The 16,393-nt window shown below is 42.2% G+C and overlaps 2 protein-coding genes across 2 annotated transcripts in view; one reads left to right on the top strand and one right to left on the bottom strand.

The window, feature by feature from the left end:
- Positions 1-2,644: 2,644 nt before the first annotated feature.
- Positions 2,645-3,343, bottom strand: LOC119727982 (hepatic lectin-like). The gene has a single exon (XM_038200063.1). It carries the CDS (start codon positions 3,341-3,343, stop codon positions 2,645-2,647), a length of 699 nt encoding a protein of 232 aa, XP_038055991.1.
- A 2,696-nt stretch (positions 3,344-6,039) lies between these two features.
- LOC119727981 overlaps positions 6,040-16,393 on the top strand; it is a 71,673-nt gene continuing 61,319 nt past the window's right edge. The window contains exons 1-4 of the mRNA XM_038200062.1: positions 6,040-6,183; positions 6,821-6,866; positions 7,788-8,030; positions 8,758-8,951. Coding sequence (XP_038055990.1) covers positions 6,154-6,183; positions 6,821-6,866; positions 7,788-8,030; positions 8,758-8,951 — 513 coding nt within the window. The 5' untranslated portion in view covers positions 6,040-6,153. The remainder of the gene's footprint in view (positions 6,184-6,820; positions 6,867-7,787; positions 8,031-8,757; positions 8,952-16,393) is intronic.

Below are 16,393 nucleotides of genomic sequence, written 5' to 3'. Positions count from 1 at the left end.
TTCATAGAAGTCGGATTTTCATGTAACACCGGCACCTCACATCCTCTCATAGTATTAATACCCTTCCCGTGGGCGTGGTTAGAGAGGGAGGTGGTGTTTCAACTCGCACTAACATTAAAGTTTAGCAAAGTCGTCGCCCCATCCGCAATATCGTGTGCCACGCCAAGACCGCACGTATATATACCATCACGAATACCTTCCTACTTTTCACGGAAAAAAAATACAAATTTTGGTTGTAAACATTCGCGCTATACGTGCGGTGAATGGGAATGCCGTTTTGTTCGAATTTATACAGACGGTCTTATTTGCATAAAATGGCCCCGCCCCCATTGCTACTAACTGACCAAGACGTTAGTGAGAGAACCCCACCCCTTGCCCCGCCCCTTGCTCCGCCCCATGGTGTTCTGATCACTGCCATGGTGATCTGATTTATGCCCGACATGCGCGCACTTAAAGCTATAGTCCATCATTTGCAGCCATCCGAAAAAGTAACTGGCGTATTATTGTTGAAAAACATACTTGGTTGAAAGATAGTAGGTGGATTAAACTCCCTGTGAACTTAATCTTTCTGGCAAGCTGTCATTTTGAAGTAATCAACGAAAGAAAGCCTTTCCAACGGTGCGTCTTAAGACGCACCGTAGGAAAATTTAAATTAGTAGTTCGTTTTGTTATTCGGTGCAGCGCGCGCAAGAATTGGCACGACGCACAGGCGCGCGCGGTTGCTATAATTTGTCGGATCAGTGCGCGACATCGCGTATAGCTGCAATTCAAAACATGATTCAGCAACTTTTGATTTGAAATTGAGATCCTAGAATGTTGTTTTTCTCGGAATATACATCTGAAGCTGAGCTGAAACTTCACCAGGTTAGTTTTTCAGTATCCTTCATTAGACTTTGAACACTATTGTTGCTTCAAACGAACAAAATGCACAAATTACAAATGATGGACTATATCTTTAAAGGGCAGAACGTGCAATGTGGCGTTACAGAGAAGCACGTGTTAACTGATCAGGTGTGCGGTGGGCGTGGCTTACCATATCGGACTATTACCGACTTGATTTTAAGTTCGATCAAAATACTATTTGTTGCCTTGTGTTTGAATCCTGATAAACGTTGCGCCTGCGCAGCGACTTTTGAAGTCGAACGTCTCAAGTGGAACGTTGGTCAGGCTTGACTGCCTGCGTTCGATCAGAATAATACTCATAGTATGGCCTTTATCAGGAAACAGAACGAATGCCTGCAGCAAAGAGCAAGTTCCATCAAGCAAAACGATTAATCAATCGTTTTGCTTGATGGAACTTGCTTTTTGCTGCAGGCATTCGTTCTGTTTCCTGATAAAGGCCATTAGGATAATGGCTGATCAGAGTTTCATGCTTTTGAGTTATATCCCCATGGACACTATAACAACGCTGTTTAAAAACCTGTTTATAGTTACAAAAGGCATCAATTATTTTACCACCCAAAAAAAACAACAAATTTCAAACAACTGATGGATTGCAATGCGAATGTATATATTGTGTGCCATAATCTCGAATACGTTAGAAATATGGTTGGTGAACAAAAGTATATTCAAATTTTGGGGAAAGGTGATACACAGAGAACACCCATTGTTGTGGAAAGTTTCAAAAGCTATTGAATAAAAAAAGTAGCACAAGACCTCCCACCAGGCCACCGTACCAAGCACAATCTAGCATTATACTTTGTAAAATCGGTTAGAAAATGGCAACTTTTTGGGTTGGTTTGGCCTGGGAGTGGGCATTCTGTTCCTGAGAACGAGAAGTGTTCGAGAAGAGACAATGCTTTACGAAACTGTTGAACAGTTTGATGCCGGTATTTGGTGTATTTACATGCGACAAACTTTCTGCGGCCGATATGGTATGATAGCTTGTAAGCTGCACACCTGAATAACGTCTGATGACTCAGGCAGGGAAGAGAAAGTCAAACCTTGAGAAACTAACTTTACATCTAAATGTTCTAAATTATAATCGCAGTAATTACACATCCTCAAGCGCTTACTAAGGCCAAAAAAAAAAGTCTCCGGTTTCTGGTATGGAGCTTGCCCAAAAAGTGGTGCGGCGACGTGGCTTTTTTTTTTTTTACCTGATTTTTTTGCTTCGAATGTCGGCTGATGACTGCAAATGGTGCCCGACTAAACTGAGTGCAAATATGAGAGTCCAGAGAGGCCATATAAAGCTTATTCTCGACCATAACTCAATCTAAAAACACGTTAAAATTGTGCAGCAGCAGGATTCCAGTCAAACCAGTGAGTTCGGCGGTTTTGAAACATCATCTTTCATTGAAAAAAAAACTTTTTCATTTTGCCGACGCGCATGGCTACGGCGACGCGGGCGCATACCAGAAACCGGAGACTTTTTTTTTGGCCTAAGGGTGACCACATTGTGAAAAGGAGGCCGATTAAATATCAATTACGAAACGTATATGTACTACGACTTTTAGTGAGTTTACCAGCGACAGTTACAGTTACCAACGACAGTTACCAACGATAGTTTGCACTCTTATGTACAGTACGTGTGAAACGATATGCGAATGCTGACAGTTCGCAAAGCCATTCTAGAACTCACTACCGTATACGCAAAGAATTGGTTTGGGATCGACAGGTTAAAAGAAATGATCTCCCACTCGACTCAGAAGTAGTAATACAGACACGACTTGTCAGTGTTCATTTCGGTAGCGGGGTCCAGCTGACATGACATGAATGCTCCCCGGCTTGCCTGGCGCAGAGAGAAGGAGCGGCATCGAGGCTCATCCCGGCACGTCAAAGCCCAGGCCACGCTGCTGGTTGCCTCCTTAGGGATGCGATCAGTCAGGCAGTGGGCTGTGAAGAAGCCACGGGCATCATACGTCAGCAGACAGGACATAGACGGGACAGCATGGCTCTCACACATCGCGTAATAGCTGGACGTGCATGGAAAGTCATTCCACGAGCCAGCATGTCCACCCCAGATTCCCGCGCAATCTTCCCAATCCTTGTAGGAGGGATGCGGCTCCCCCGATGCCCAGTTGAGGTAAGTACACTCCTGGTCTCCTCCACCAGCCTGAACCCACCTGCCTTCCTCCTCCCCATCACTACAGCCAATCCAGAGATTCTCTGAATCAGGGACCTTCCTTCTGAACATCTCCAAGATGAACTGATTCTCTTCGAGGGAGTCAGGAACCACCAGGTGACCACCCAGATTCGAGCAGGTTTGTTGTGCTTTTTCCCATACCAGTAGTCCAGGGGTCATCTGGTAGCAAGAACCGCCGAATCTTTCTTGGCCCGGTTGGCACGGTTCGGCCTGAACACCCGCCAACATGGCCACAATACTCAGCAGAGCAAGCTTCATCGTGCCTATTATATCAGCGTGTTGTCAGCAGGCTGATATCATCGGTTATGAAACCTTTCCAGCCAAACTTTATCGCGGATAGTTCTGTAATGAATCTTAGGGACAATTGCGACACTAGAAATTCGGCTGCAGTTGATGCTTGTCTTCGAACGACGAACCGTCAAGCACCGATCAAGTAAAGCTAGCTCCTCCCACAGTGCAAGTGCTCAGCAACAAGTGCGCCCCCATACCAATGCTGCATTGCATAATCCGGACGTGCGCGTCAGGTGCGCGCATGTCGGAAAGTAATCGCGCTATGATTGGTCAAAGAATCAGAGAGCGGAGCGAAATAGTACATCGGTGCAGTACCGACGTTTTCCTCCATATTCTGGTTCACGCGCACAGCTTAAAGGGTAGAGTATATTTTGTCATTTTTGAGGTTTCTTTTTTCGTTTGAAGCAACACAAGTGCTCAAAATCTAAATAAGGGTGCTTAACAACTATCCTCATGAGTTTTTAGCTCAGTAAATGCTGGGGATTTTTTTCAGAGAAAATTACTCGGATGTCGATTTCAATTCTAAAATTGCCGTGTCATTTTTTATTTTAATATTGTGCCCGAAATCTGCATCCGGGACACGTTCTCATTCAGCCAACTGCAGCCACTGGATGTCACGCAATGAACCGACGAATAATAACAACTGCGTCGTGTCAATGCTTGCGCGCACCCATTCAACGAACTACTAACGGAAATTCCAGAGATGCATCTTGAGACGTATCTTTGGAAAAGACCTTTTTTGTTTTCAAAATGACAGCATGCAAGAAAGAATAATTTCACAGCGAGTTTAGCGCCAGTACTATCTTTATATCAAGCTTGCTTTTCAACGATAATTTCGTCAGTTGCTTTTGGATCAGCGCGCAAGCGCTTGAACCAAAACAAGTCAGACGGCATCGCACTTTGGTGAATTGCGATCGGCGGATGGTAGACCTAAAAATAGCTAACAAGTTCTCTCTCTCGCCAATAATGAGATTTGCTAATAATCCGTATAGCCGCTGTGTTGTCTAGCAATCCTAAATGGAAACGAGGTGTGTACATTTACCTGATCAGCGCGCGCGTCGATTTTAATCATGCGCGTCGATCTTTTTTTCCCAAAATGTTCCGCGGTAGCTCCAACAGCGCCCTCTATTTCCGCACCTCCTCAATTTTTTTTACCAAAGAGCACCAGGAATGGGTAATTGCACCAAGGCAAATGATCGAAAGCACCAAGGCAAATTATGGAGGACACCAATGTACATGAGGACACCAAAAAAGCAAAATAGTACCCACCATTGTCTGTACAATCCCAGCTTGAAGAAAAAAAAAAAGCAAAAAAAAAAAAAAAAGCCGCGTGGCCGCGTCAATTCCCGAACTTTGGTCTGACCAGAGACCGAATATTTTTTTTTTTTGGCCTAACTACGACCTTTTTTTGTCAAATTACGCGATGGCTCTTACGAAGTGCATTTCAACGAGGTCTGTTCAGATCACACTCTGACACTGTTTTTTTTTCTACCAGACCTAGTTTCGCAACGCTGAGGCATAGTGAAGCAAACGATTTTTATTGACACAATGCATATTTGGGCCATGTCCGAATTGCTTGGCTGAGGCTTGAAATTACACACATTTTTACGGTTGCGGCTGCAGCGACTTCCCATAGACCGTAGCCAACTTATTCGGACGCGGCCTGACAATTCCCCGACGCACTGACGTCTAAATTGTAGGTCAGGTAACCGCCACCGGGCTCAAAATAAACATGATGGCCCTCATTCAAACCATTTTTTATACCGCAATTTCTGACGACTTTAACCAAATTATTTTGAGGAAAAGATGGTGGTGTACGCATTGCCCGTCTTTATGGCGACGTCACTTAAAAAGAACAAAAAACAAAATGGGTTCTTTTTTGGGGGGGGGGGGGGGGGGGGGGGGCATGGGCCCCGTCCCCCCCCCCCCCCCCCCCCCCCCCCCGGATCTGCCCTTGCTTAAGACTGACATGGAAGTCGCTTGAGGGCGTAAAGAATGTGATACCCTTCTTGTCATCAAAACTTTCGTATAATCGTATACTATCCAATCAAAATGTATTCTGTACAGCGATACAAAAACGTCACGTGGTCGCAAACTGCACCCCACCTTGGATATTTTGACCCCCTCCTCGACAGTGGCGTAGCCCCCCCCCCCCCCGAGTGGCTGAGTGCGACGGGCTATAGATTTTAAAAGGAAAATCAGGACGCCGATAGAAGCCAAATCGGGTCGGAGAATTAAAATGGGTTATAAATGCAAAATTATATTTTGCAACGGGCAAACACAAGTCTGGGTACTCGCCTGCACCTCGAATTGTTCACGGTCTGAACTAGTTTGGGCTAATGCACCGTCCATTGCCAGTCATCCAGTAAATATAATGGTGTACATGTACTCAATCATTTTTTACAAAGTTTCACAAAAACAAAGTGTTCAGCAATCGGCAACCTGTAAATTACACAAAATGTTAAGCAGCGTTTGAATGTACACACACCTGACAGATATTGTGACTTAGCTTCAAGTTGTTTGAGACGTAAATGATCAATAATTATCGATTTCTAAAACTAAAAGCTCTTTCGGGGCCCCGAAATCGATGAAGGGGGTAAAAGTGGGCTTTGTATTACACAATAAAGGCAACACAGAAATGCACCGTTATGTAGTAACCGAAAAGAAGGGTCGCAACAGAAGATAAGGGGGTGATGAGGATCTAAGGTGGACGCCATTTTGGAGACCCTCAGTTTTGACATGAGAATTTGTGCGAAATACGCCAACTTTCGTCAGAAATGGATGTCAGATCAGTTCACGTTCTGTTGGTGAGTTCTTACATTCATTATGTATATTTTTTCTACCTCATATCCCACAGAAATTCCACTGCTGGCGGAGTTTGCTCTATTGCCTAAATGATCGCGCCAGTTCACTTTCACTTGATGCTGAAATGCTAAAATGTAATTGTTATGATAACTTTAATGAAGTACTTATATGATCTTTGTGTTGCACGTAACCAGACAGATTTCCTGGACAGGACCAAATTGAATTGAATCAAATTAGAGAGAAGACTAACAGCCACTAAATTAGTGGGGCAGCTAATATGGGAGATATTTGGGGGATTGTGTTTGATGATACAAGCATGACATTTGGCTGGAGTATGCCTTAAGAAAGATATTTGGCTATAGGACCATCGCAGATTTGTCCTTTGAAAAAAATAAAGGTAGACTAACTAGCAATTTTCGAAATTTTCGAAATGGCTGCCATTGCTTGTTATTCTACCCATATTTTTTTCAAAGAACAAATCTGCGATGGCCCTATAGCCAATATCATTCTCATTACATACTCTGACTGTGTGCCAAATGCCATGCTTGTATCATCAAAAGCACAATCTCAGTTTGCCCTACTAAACAGAGGTTGAACATTTGGAAGTTTCAATTTTTTCTTTTTAAACTTCATTTTCAGGCTGTACTTGTCCTCGTCGGTGGTATAACCGTGACACAAGCCGCAGGTAAGAAATAAATACATCACATCATATTTCATCTGCATGTCACTTCGTGGTCGGTCGGTTGGTCGGTCTGTCCGTCCCAAAAAAATGACCAAAATACCCTATTGGGGTATCTGCCAACAAGGCTGGATCCAGAACACCATTCTTTTTTTTTTAGGGGGGGGGGGGGAGTGGGTCCAAGCATTTTTCGCCCCCAATTTAATATGAAAAGCAAGGGGTGGGGTGCAAATGTACTCTCTCAATTCTAAAGAGTGAAAATTCACTCTATTCAAGTGAAGATTCACTCCCACAGTCGGAAACTAGGGACTAGACGTTTTAGAGTGAAATTTCTTCAATCGTAAAGATCGAGGTTTCACTCGAGCTTCGACTGAAGTGGTTCATTTTTCAGACTATGTCAATCGAAATTGAGAGTGATTTCACTCTAAACCGTCTAGTCCCTAATTTCACTCTTTGGAATTTAGAGAGTATTTGCTTTTGTTGAGTTTTGTGGGTGGTGTACACATGGCTGCCTTTTTCTTTTTTTAGCGACGTTACTAAAAAAAAAAAATTCGTTTTGGGGAGCCATGGCCCCCGTTGGGCCCCATGGACCCGCCGTTGTCTGCCACCTAAGACCTTTTTGCCTGGGCAACTATTTTTACGATTGAATTCAAATTGTTTATAACATTACTATACACACCAAAAAGAAACCCACACGAAATTTTCGTTAAAGGAAGTAGCGTTTTGGAACAAAGATGGAAATAAGCAATATGTGAAATACAAAAAATACAGTACTGTATAATATTTCTCTTCCAAGAAAGAGAAAATCGCCTAAATATGGTTTAAATATTTGCCTTTAAACCCTTGTTGTTTCAACGTAAAGTTGTACTTAGAAAGCCACTGTTGAGGTTTTGTATCCACAACTTTCCTTAACTATTCTCTTTCCAGATTTTCCATTCAGCTTCTTCGTCAGGACTCCCTTTGCAACTTTAGCCTACCCGAATAAGACAGTGAGCGGGCTGACGGAGTCCGAGTGTGCCGAGGCCTGCCTATACGAACCTGGCTTCAACTGCCTATCGGTGGAGTATCAATGGCCTAGCAGGGACTGCCTGCTCAGTGTATCCAGCGCTACCAGCCTCGGAGATTCACTAACAACTGATAAATATTATAATTACTACGAGAAACTTGTTGGTAAGTCAGTGGTATCCTTACAAGAGGAACGAGGCATGCCCCCCTCGAGGCCCGTGTCCGCCCCTTTTGTCCTACCCCTTCCAGGATTAAAGTAGGCAAATAATGAGGGTTTTAATTGTTAACAATCCGCTAATAAGTGCCCCTCCCGAAATGAGCACCCCTTAGTGCCTCCTTTAAAAGGCCCGTGTAATGTATTTTTTGGTGTGCGATTCCGGAAATTTTACCCATGTCTCGTTAACCTTATTTTCAATTTTCACTTAGCCATTTTCAAGGGTATTTTTGGTGCCTTTTGATTTTATTGTTTTTGATTTTATGTATGGTATATTTTTGTTTTATGCTAAAGGTTTCCATATTCATGAGCAAAATAGTGATGCCATTTCAGACAGACTCTTCAAAGTTACAACTAGTTTCAGCACTAAAAGTTGTCAGAATTTAGGATATTTCGCTGTCGTAAATGTTCTTTTCTTTAGCGATTCGTTGTTGGATCAGTACATGGCAGTAAGCCAAAGAGCAAACACTTCTCACAAACGTTTGCAATGAACACATTGAAATTGAATTTTTTCCAAAATGTTTTCCTAGGAAATATAGTCCTGAGAAACATTCCGTAAATGGGACCTTAAATGCCAGGTTTTATTTTTGGGCTACATATTTTTTTTTTAATATAAGCTGTTAAACGAAGTTTTCGTTGATTTATTGGGAAACATGGTGTCTTGCTGTTGTCGTGTAGGTGAATGCTCGTTTCCGGCCGTTGGGCTTGAGGATGGCACGGTGTCCCTTGATGACGTCACCATGTCGTCATTCCTGGGTGATGCGGAAGACGGACCGATCGGTATCTCCAAAGCAAATGTCCGTCTGAACTCTGACGGCGCCTGGTGTTCACAGGAACTGGAAAATATCAACTCCATCTCGGAATGGGTGCAGGTAAGATGTGAAAAATTTTGCCTTAAAACCTAACCACGCTAAATGCAACAGAAAGCAACAAAGGTAAAACAGTTGTTGCATACTGTTGCATTTAGTAGCAGCTCAAGTCCGGGTGCTTTGTTGCATCTTGTTGCATTTAGCAGTGCAACAGCTCAAAGTGCCAAGGCCATACAACATAATCCACTGTTGCATTAAGTGCTTCGTGCCAAGGATGGTATGCACCGAGTATGCACAATGCAACAAAATCCACTGTTGCAATTTGTTGCATTAAATTGCCATAGAGTAGGCTGTCAGCGGGCTTCACTCCGTGGTTTGTTTACATGCTATATCTCGTCTTGACGGTATCTTGTTATGAACAATTACTAATTTTTTCGACATGTATAAGGAGCTAGTTAGGCTGGCTACAACGTCCAACAAGTTTGAAGTCCGTAGACCCAATACTCGTGGAGAAAATGGGACATAAGCAAGAATATTTTGCCCAAGTTTGTTTCTGTGTGTAAATTGCCGTAGAGTAGGATGTCAGCGGCTTCACTCCGTGGTTTGTTTACATGCTATATCTCGTCTTGACGGTATCTTGTTATGAAAAATTCCTAATTTTTTTGACATGTATGGGGAGCTAGTTAATCAAGCTACAACGTCCAACAAGTTAAAAGTCCGTAAACCGAATACTTGTGGAGAAAATGGGACATAAGCAAGAATATTTTGCCCGAGTTTGTTTGTGTGTGTTAATTGCCATAGAGTAGGCTGTCAGCGGGCTTCACTCCGTGGTTTGTTTACATGCTATATCTCGTCTTGACGGTATCTTGTTATAAAAAATTCCTGATTTTTTGGATATGTATGGTGAGCTAGTTAGTCAGGCTACAACATCCAACAAGATTGAAGCCCGTAGACCGAATACTCGTGGAGAAAATGGGACATAAGCAAGAATATTTTGCCCGAGTTTGTTTCTGTGTGTTAATTGCCATAGAGTAGGCTGTCAGCGGGCTTCACTCCGTGGTTTGTTTACATGCTATATCTCGTCTTGACGGTATCTTGTTATGGAAAATTCCTGATTTTTTGGATATGTATGGTGAGCTAGTTAGTCAGGCTACAACATCCAACAAGATTAAAGTCCGCAGACCCAATACTCGTGGAGAAAATGGGACATAAGCAAGAATATTTTGCCCGAGTTTGTTTCTGTGTGTAAATTGCCGTAGAGTAGGATGTCAGCGGCTTCACTCCGTGGTTTGTTTACATGCTATATCTCGTCTTGACGGTATCTTGTTATGAAAAATTCCTAATTCTTTTGACATGTATGGGGAGCTAGTTAATCAAGCTACAACGTCCAACAAGTTAAAAGTCCGTAAACCGAATACTTGTGGAGAAAATGGGACATAAGCAAGAATATTTTGCCCGAGTTTGTTTGTGTGTGTAAATTGCCTTAGAGTAGGCTGTCAGCGGGCATCACTCCGTGGTATGTTCACTTGCTATATCTCGTCTTGACGGTATTTGTTATTACAAATATCTAATTTTTTGGTCATGTATAATGAGCTAGTTAGTCAGGCTACAACGTCCAACAAGTTTGAAGTCCGTAGACCCAATATTCGTGGAGAAAATGGGACATAAGCAAGAATATTTTGCCCGAGTTTGTTTGTGTGTGTAAATTGCCATAGAGTAGGCTGTCAGCGGACTTCACTCTGTGGTGTGTTTACTTGCTATATCTCGTCTTGACGGTATCTTGTTATTAAAAATTTCTGATTTTTTGGACGTATATGGTGAGCTAGTTAGGTAGGCTACAACGTCCAACAAGTTTGAAGTCCGTGGACCCAATACTCGTGGAGAAAATGGGACATAAGCAAGAATATTTTGCCCGAGTTTGTTTCTGTGTGTAAATTGCCAAAGAGTAGGCTGTCAGCGGACTTCACTGTGTGGTGTGTTCACTTGCTATATCTCGTCTTGACGGTATCTTGTTATTACAAATTTCTAATTTTTTGGACATGTATAGTGAGCTAGTTAGTCAGGCTACAACGTCCAACAAGTTTGAAGTCCGTGGACCCAATACTCGTGGAGAAAATGGGACATAAGCAAGAATATTTTGCCCGAGTTTGTTTGTGTGTGTAAATTGCCATAGAGTAGGCTGTCAGCGGACTTCACTCTGTGGTGTGTTTACTTGCTATATCTCCTCTTGACGGTTTCTTGTTATGAAAAATTTCTGATTTTTTTGAACATGTATGGGGAGCTAGTTAGACAAGCTACAACGTCCAACAAGTTTGAAGTCCGTAGATTCAATTCTCGTGGAGAAAATGGGACATAAACAAGAATATTTTGCCCGAGTTTGTTTCTGTGTTTAAATTGCCATAGAGTAGGCTGTCAGCGGGCTTCACTCCATGGTTTGTTTACATGGTATATCTCGTCTTGACGGTATCTTGTTATGAAAAATTCCTAATTTTTTTTGACATGTATGGAATGCTAGTTAGTCTGGCTACATCGTCCAACAAGTTTGAAGTCCGTAGACCCAATACTCGTGGAGAAAATGGGACATAAGCAAGAATATTTTGCCCGAGTTTGTTTCTGTGTGTAAATAGCCATAGAGTATGCTGTCAGCGTGCTTCACTCCGTGGTGTGTTCACTTGCTATATCTCGTCTAGACGGTATCTTGTTATTACAAATTTCTAATTTTTTGACATGTATAGTGAGCTAGTTAGTCAGGCTACAACGTCCAACAAGTTTGAAGTCCGTAAACCCAATACTCGTGGAGAAAATGGGACATAAACAGGAATATTTTGCCCGAGTTTGTTTGTGTGTGTAAATTGCCATAGAGTAGGCTGTCAGCGGACTTCACTCTGTGGTGTGTTTATTTGATATTCTCGTCTTGACGGTATCTTGTTATAAACAATTACTAATTTTTTCCGACATGTATAAGGAGCTAGTTAGTCTGGCTACAACGTCCAACAAGTTTGAAGTCCATAGACCCAATACTCGTGGAGAAAATGGGACATAAGCAAGAACATATTGCCCGAGTTTGTTTCTGTGTGTAAACTGCCATAGAGTAGGTTGTCAGCGGCTTAACTCCGTGGTTTGTTTACATGCTATATCTCGTCTTGACGGTATCTTCTTATGAAAAATTTCTAATTTTTTGACATGTAGAGTGAGCTAGTTAGTCAGGCTACAACGTCCAACAAGTTTGAAGTCCGTAAACCCAATACTCGTGGAGAAAATGGGACATAAGCAGGAATATTTTGCCCGAGTTTGTTTGTGTGTGTAAATTGCCATAGAGTAGGCTGTCAGCGGACTTCACTCTGTGGTGTGTTTACTTGATATTCTCGTCTTGACGGTATCTTGTTATTACAAATTTCTGATTTTTTGGACGGGTATGGTGAGCTAGTTAGTCAGGCTACAACGTCCAACAAGTTTGAACTCCGTGGACCCAATACTCGTGGAGAAAATGGGACATAAGCAAGAATATTTTGCCCGAGTTTGTTTCTGTGTGTTAATTGCCATAGAGTAGGCTGTCAGCGGGCTTCACTCTGTGGTGTGTTTACTTGCTATATCTCGTCTTGACGGTATCTTGTTATAAAAAATTCCTAATTTTTTGACATGTATGGGGAGCTAGTTCGTCAAACTACAACGTCCAACAAGTTTGAAGTCCGTAGACCCAATACTCGTGGAGAAAATGGGACATAAGCAAGAATATTTTGCCCAAGTTTGTTTCTGTGTGTAAATTGCCGTAGAGTAGGATGTCAGCGGCTTCACTCCGTGGTTTGTTTACATGCTATATCTCGTCTTGACGGTATCTTGTTATGAAAAATTTCTAATTTTTTGACATGTAGAGTGAGCTAGTTAGTCAGGCTACAACGTCCAACAAGTTTGAAGTCCGTAAACCCAATACTCGTGGAGAAAATGGGACATAAGCAGGAATATTTTGCCCGAGTTTGTTTGTGTGTGTAAATTGCCATAGAGTAGGCTGTCAGCGGACTTCACTCTGTGGTGTGTTTACTTGATATTCTCGTCTTGACGGTATCTTGTTATTACAAATTTCTGATTTTTTGGACGGGTATGGTGAGCTAGTTAGTCAGGCTACAACGTCCAACAAGTTTGAACTCCGTGGACCCAATACTCGTGGAGAAAATGGGACATAAGCAAGAATATTTTGCCCGAGTTTGTTTCTGTGTGTTAATTGCCATAGAGTAGGCTGTCAGCGGGCTTCACTCCGTGGTTTAATTACATGCTATATCTCGTCTTGACGGTATCTTGTTATGAACAATTTCTAATTTTTTGGACATGTATAGTGGGCTAGTTAGTCAGGCTATATTGTCCAACAAGTTTGAAGTCCGTAGACCCAATACTCGTGGAGAAAATGGGACATAAGCAACAATATTTTGCCCCAGTTTGTTTCTGTGTGTAAATTGCCATAAAGTAGGCTGTCAGCGTGCTTCACTCCGTGGAATGTTCACTTGCTATATCTCGTCTTGACGGTATCTTGTTATTACAAATTTCCAATTTTTTGGTCATGTATAATGAGCTAGTTAGTCAGGCTACAACGTCCAACAAGTTTGAAGTCCGTAGACCCAATACTCGTGGAGAAAATGGGACATAAGCAAGAATATTTTGCCCGAGTTTGTTTGTGTGTGTAAATTGCCATAGAGTAGGCTGTCAGCAGGCTTCACTCCGTTGTGTGTTCACTTGCTATATCTCGTCTTGACGGTATCTTGTTATTACAAATTTCCAATTTTTTGGACATGTATAGTGAGCTAGTTAGTCAGGCTACAACGTCCAACAAGTTTGAAGTCCGTAGACCCAATACTCGTGGAGAAAATGGGACATAAGCAAGAATATTTTGCCCGAGTTTGTTTGTGTGTGTAAATTGCCATAGAGTAGGCTGTCAGCGGCTTCACTCCGTGGTTAGTTTAGATGCTATATCTCGTCTTGACGGTATCTTGTAATTAAAACTTTCTAATTTTTTGGACATGTATAGTGAGCTAGTTAGTCAGGCTACATCGTCCAATAAGTTTGAACTCCGTGGACCCAATACTCGTGGAGAAAATGGGACATAAGCAAGAATATTTTGCCAGAGTTAATTTCTGTGTGTAAATTGCCATAGAGTAGGCTGTCAGCGTGCTTCACTCCGTGGTGTGTTCACTTGCTATATCTCGTCTTGACGGTGTCTTGTTATTACAAATTTCTAATTTTTTGGACATGTATAGTGAGCTAGTTAGTCAGGCTACAAAGCCCAACAAGTTTGAAGTCCGTAGACCCAATATTCGTGGAGAAAATGGGACATAAGCAAGAATATTTTGGCCGAGTTTGTTTGTGTGTGTAAATTGCCATAGAGTAGACTGTCAGCGGCTTCACTCCGTGGGTAGTCTCGATGCTATATCTCGTCTTGACGGTATCTTGTTATTACAAATTTCTATTTTTTTGGACATGTATAGTGAGCTAATTAGTCAGGCTACAACGCACAACAAGTTTGAAGTCCGTAGACCCAATATTCGTGGAGAAAATGGGACATAAGCAAGAATATTTTGCCCGAGTTTGTTTGTGTGTGTAAATTGCCTTAGAGTAGGCTGTCAGCGGGCATCACTCCGTGGTGTGTTCACTTGCTATATCTTGTCTTGACGGTATCTTGTTATTACAAATTTCTAATTTTTTGGACATGTGTAGTGAGCTAGTTAGTCAGGTTACAACGTCCAACAAGTTTGAAGTCCGTAGACCCAATATTCGTGGAGAAAATGGGACATAAGCAAGAATATTTTGGCCGAGTTTGTTTGTGTGTGTAAATTGCCATAGAGTAGGCTGTCAGCGTGCTTCACTCCGTGGTATGTTCACTTGCTATATCTCGTCTTGACGGTATCTTGTTATTACAAATTTCTAATTTTTTGGTCATGTATAATGAGCTAGTTAGTCTGGCTACAACGTCCGACAAGTTTGAAGTCCGTGGACCCAATACTCGTGGAGAAAATGGGACATAAGCAAGAATATTTTGCCCGAGTTTGTTTGTGTGTGTAACTTGCCGTAGAGTAGGCTGTCAGCGGGCTTCACTCCGTTGTGTGTTTACTTGCTATATCTCGTCTTGGCGGTATCTTGTTATAAAAAATTTCACATTTTTTGGACATATATGGGGAGCTAGTTGGACAAGCTACAACGTCCATCAAGTTTGAAGTCCGTAGACCCAATACTCGTGGAGAAAATGGGACATAAGCAAGAATATTTTGCCCGAGTTTGTTTGTGTGTGTAACTTGCCATAGAGTAGGCTGTCAACGGGCTTCACTCCGTGGTGTGTTCACTTGCTATATCTCGTCTTGACGGTGTCTTGTTATTACAAATTTCTAATTTTTTGGACATGTTTAGTGAGCTAGTTAGTCAGGCTACATCGTCCAACAAGTTTGAACTCCGTGGACCCAATACTCGTGGAAAAAATGGGACATAAGCAAGAATATTTTGCCCGAGTTTGTTTCTGTGTGTAAATTGGCATAGAGTAGGCTGTCAGCGGGCTTCACTCCGTGGTGTGTTCACTTGCTATATCTCGTCTAGACGGTATCTTGTTATTATAAATTTCTAATTTTTTTGACATGTTTAGTGAGCTAGTTAGTCAGGCTACAACGTCCAACAAGTTTGAAGTCCGTAGACCCAATACTTGTGGAGAAAATGGGACATAAGCAAGAATATTTTGCCCGAGTTTGTTTGTGTGTGTAAATTGCCATAGAGTAGGCTGTCAGCGGGCTTCACTGCGTGGCGTGTTCACTTGCTATATCTCGTCTTGACGGTATCTTGTTATGCAAATTTCTGACTTTTTTGACATGTATGGGGAGCTAGTTAGTCAGGCTACAACGTCCAACAAGTTTGAAGTCCGTGGACCCAATACTCGTGGAGAAAATGGGACATAAGCAACAATATTTTGCCCGAGTTTGTTTCTGTGTGTAAATTGCCATAGAGTAGACTGTCAGCGGGCTTCACTCTGTGGTGTATTTACTTGCTATATCTCGTCTTGACGGTATCTTGTTATGCAAATTTCTGACTTTTTTGACATGTATGGTGAGCTAGTTAGTCAGGCTACAACGTCCAACAAGTTTGAAGTCCGTAGACCCAATATTCGTGGAGAAAATGGGACATAAGCAAGAATATTTTGCCCGAGTTTGTTTCTGTGTGTAAATTGCCATAGAGTAGGTTGTCAACGGGCTTCACTCCGTGGTGTGTTCACTTGCTATATCTCGTCTTGACGGTATCTTGTTATGCAAATTTCTGACTTTTTTGACATGTATGGTGAGCTAGTTAGTCAGGCTACAACGTCCAACAAGTTTGAAGTCCGTAGACCCAATACTTGTGGAGAAAATGGGACATAAGCAAGAATATTTTGCCCGAGTTTGTTTGTGTGTGTAAATTGCCATAGAGTAGGCTGTCAGCGGGCTTCACTGCGTGGCGTGTTCACTTGCTATATCTCGTCTTGGCGGTATCTTGTTATAAAA

The sequence above is a fragment of the Patiria miniata genome, unplaced genomic scaffold (genome assembly GCF_015706575.1).
Source record: "Patiria miniata isolate m_02_andy unplaced genomic scaffold, ASM1570657v1 HiC_scaffold_20, whole genome shotgun sequence".
Classification (NCBI taxonomy): domain Eukaryota; kingdom Metazoa; phylum Echinodermata; class Asteroidea; order Valvatida; family Asterinidae; genus Patiria; species Patiria miniata.
The sequence above is the reverse complement of the archived record's forward strand: the minus strand, read 5'-3'. Positions and strand labels throughout refer to the sequence as shown.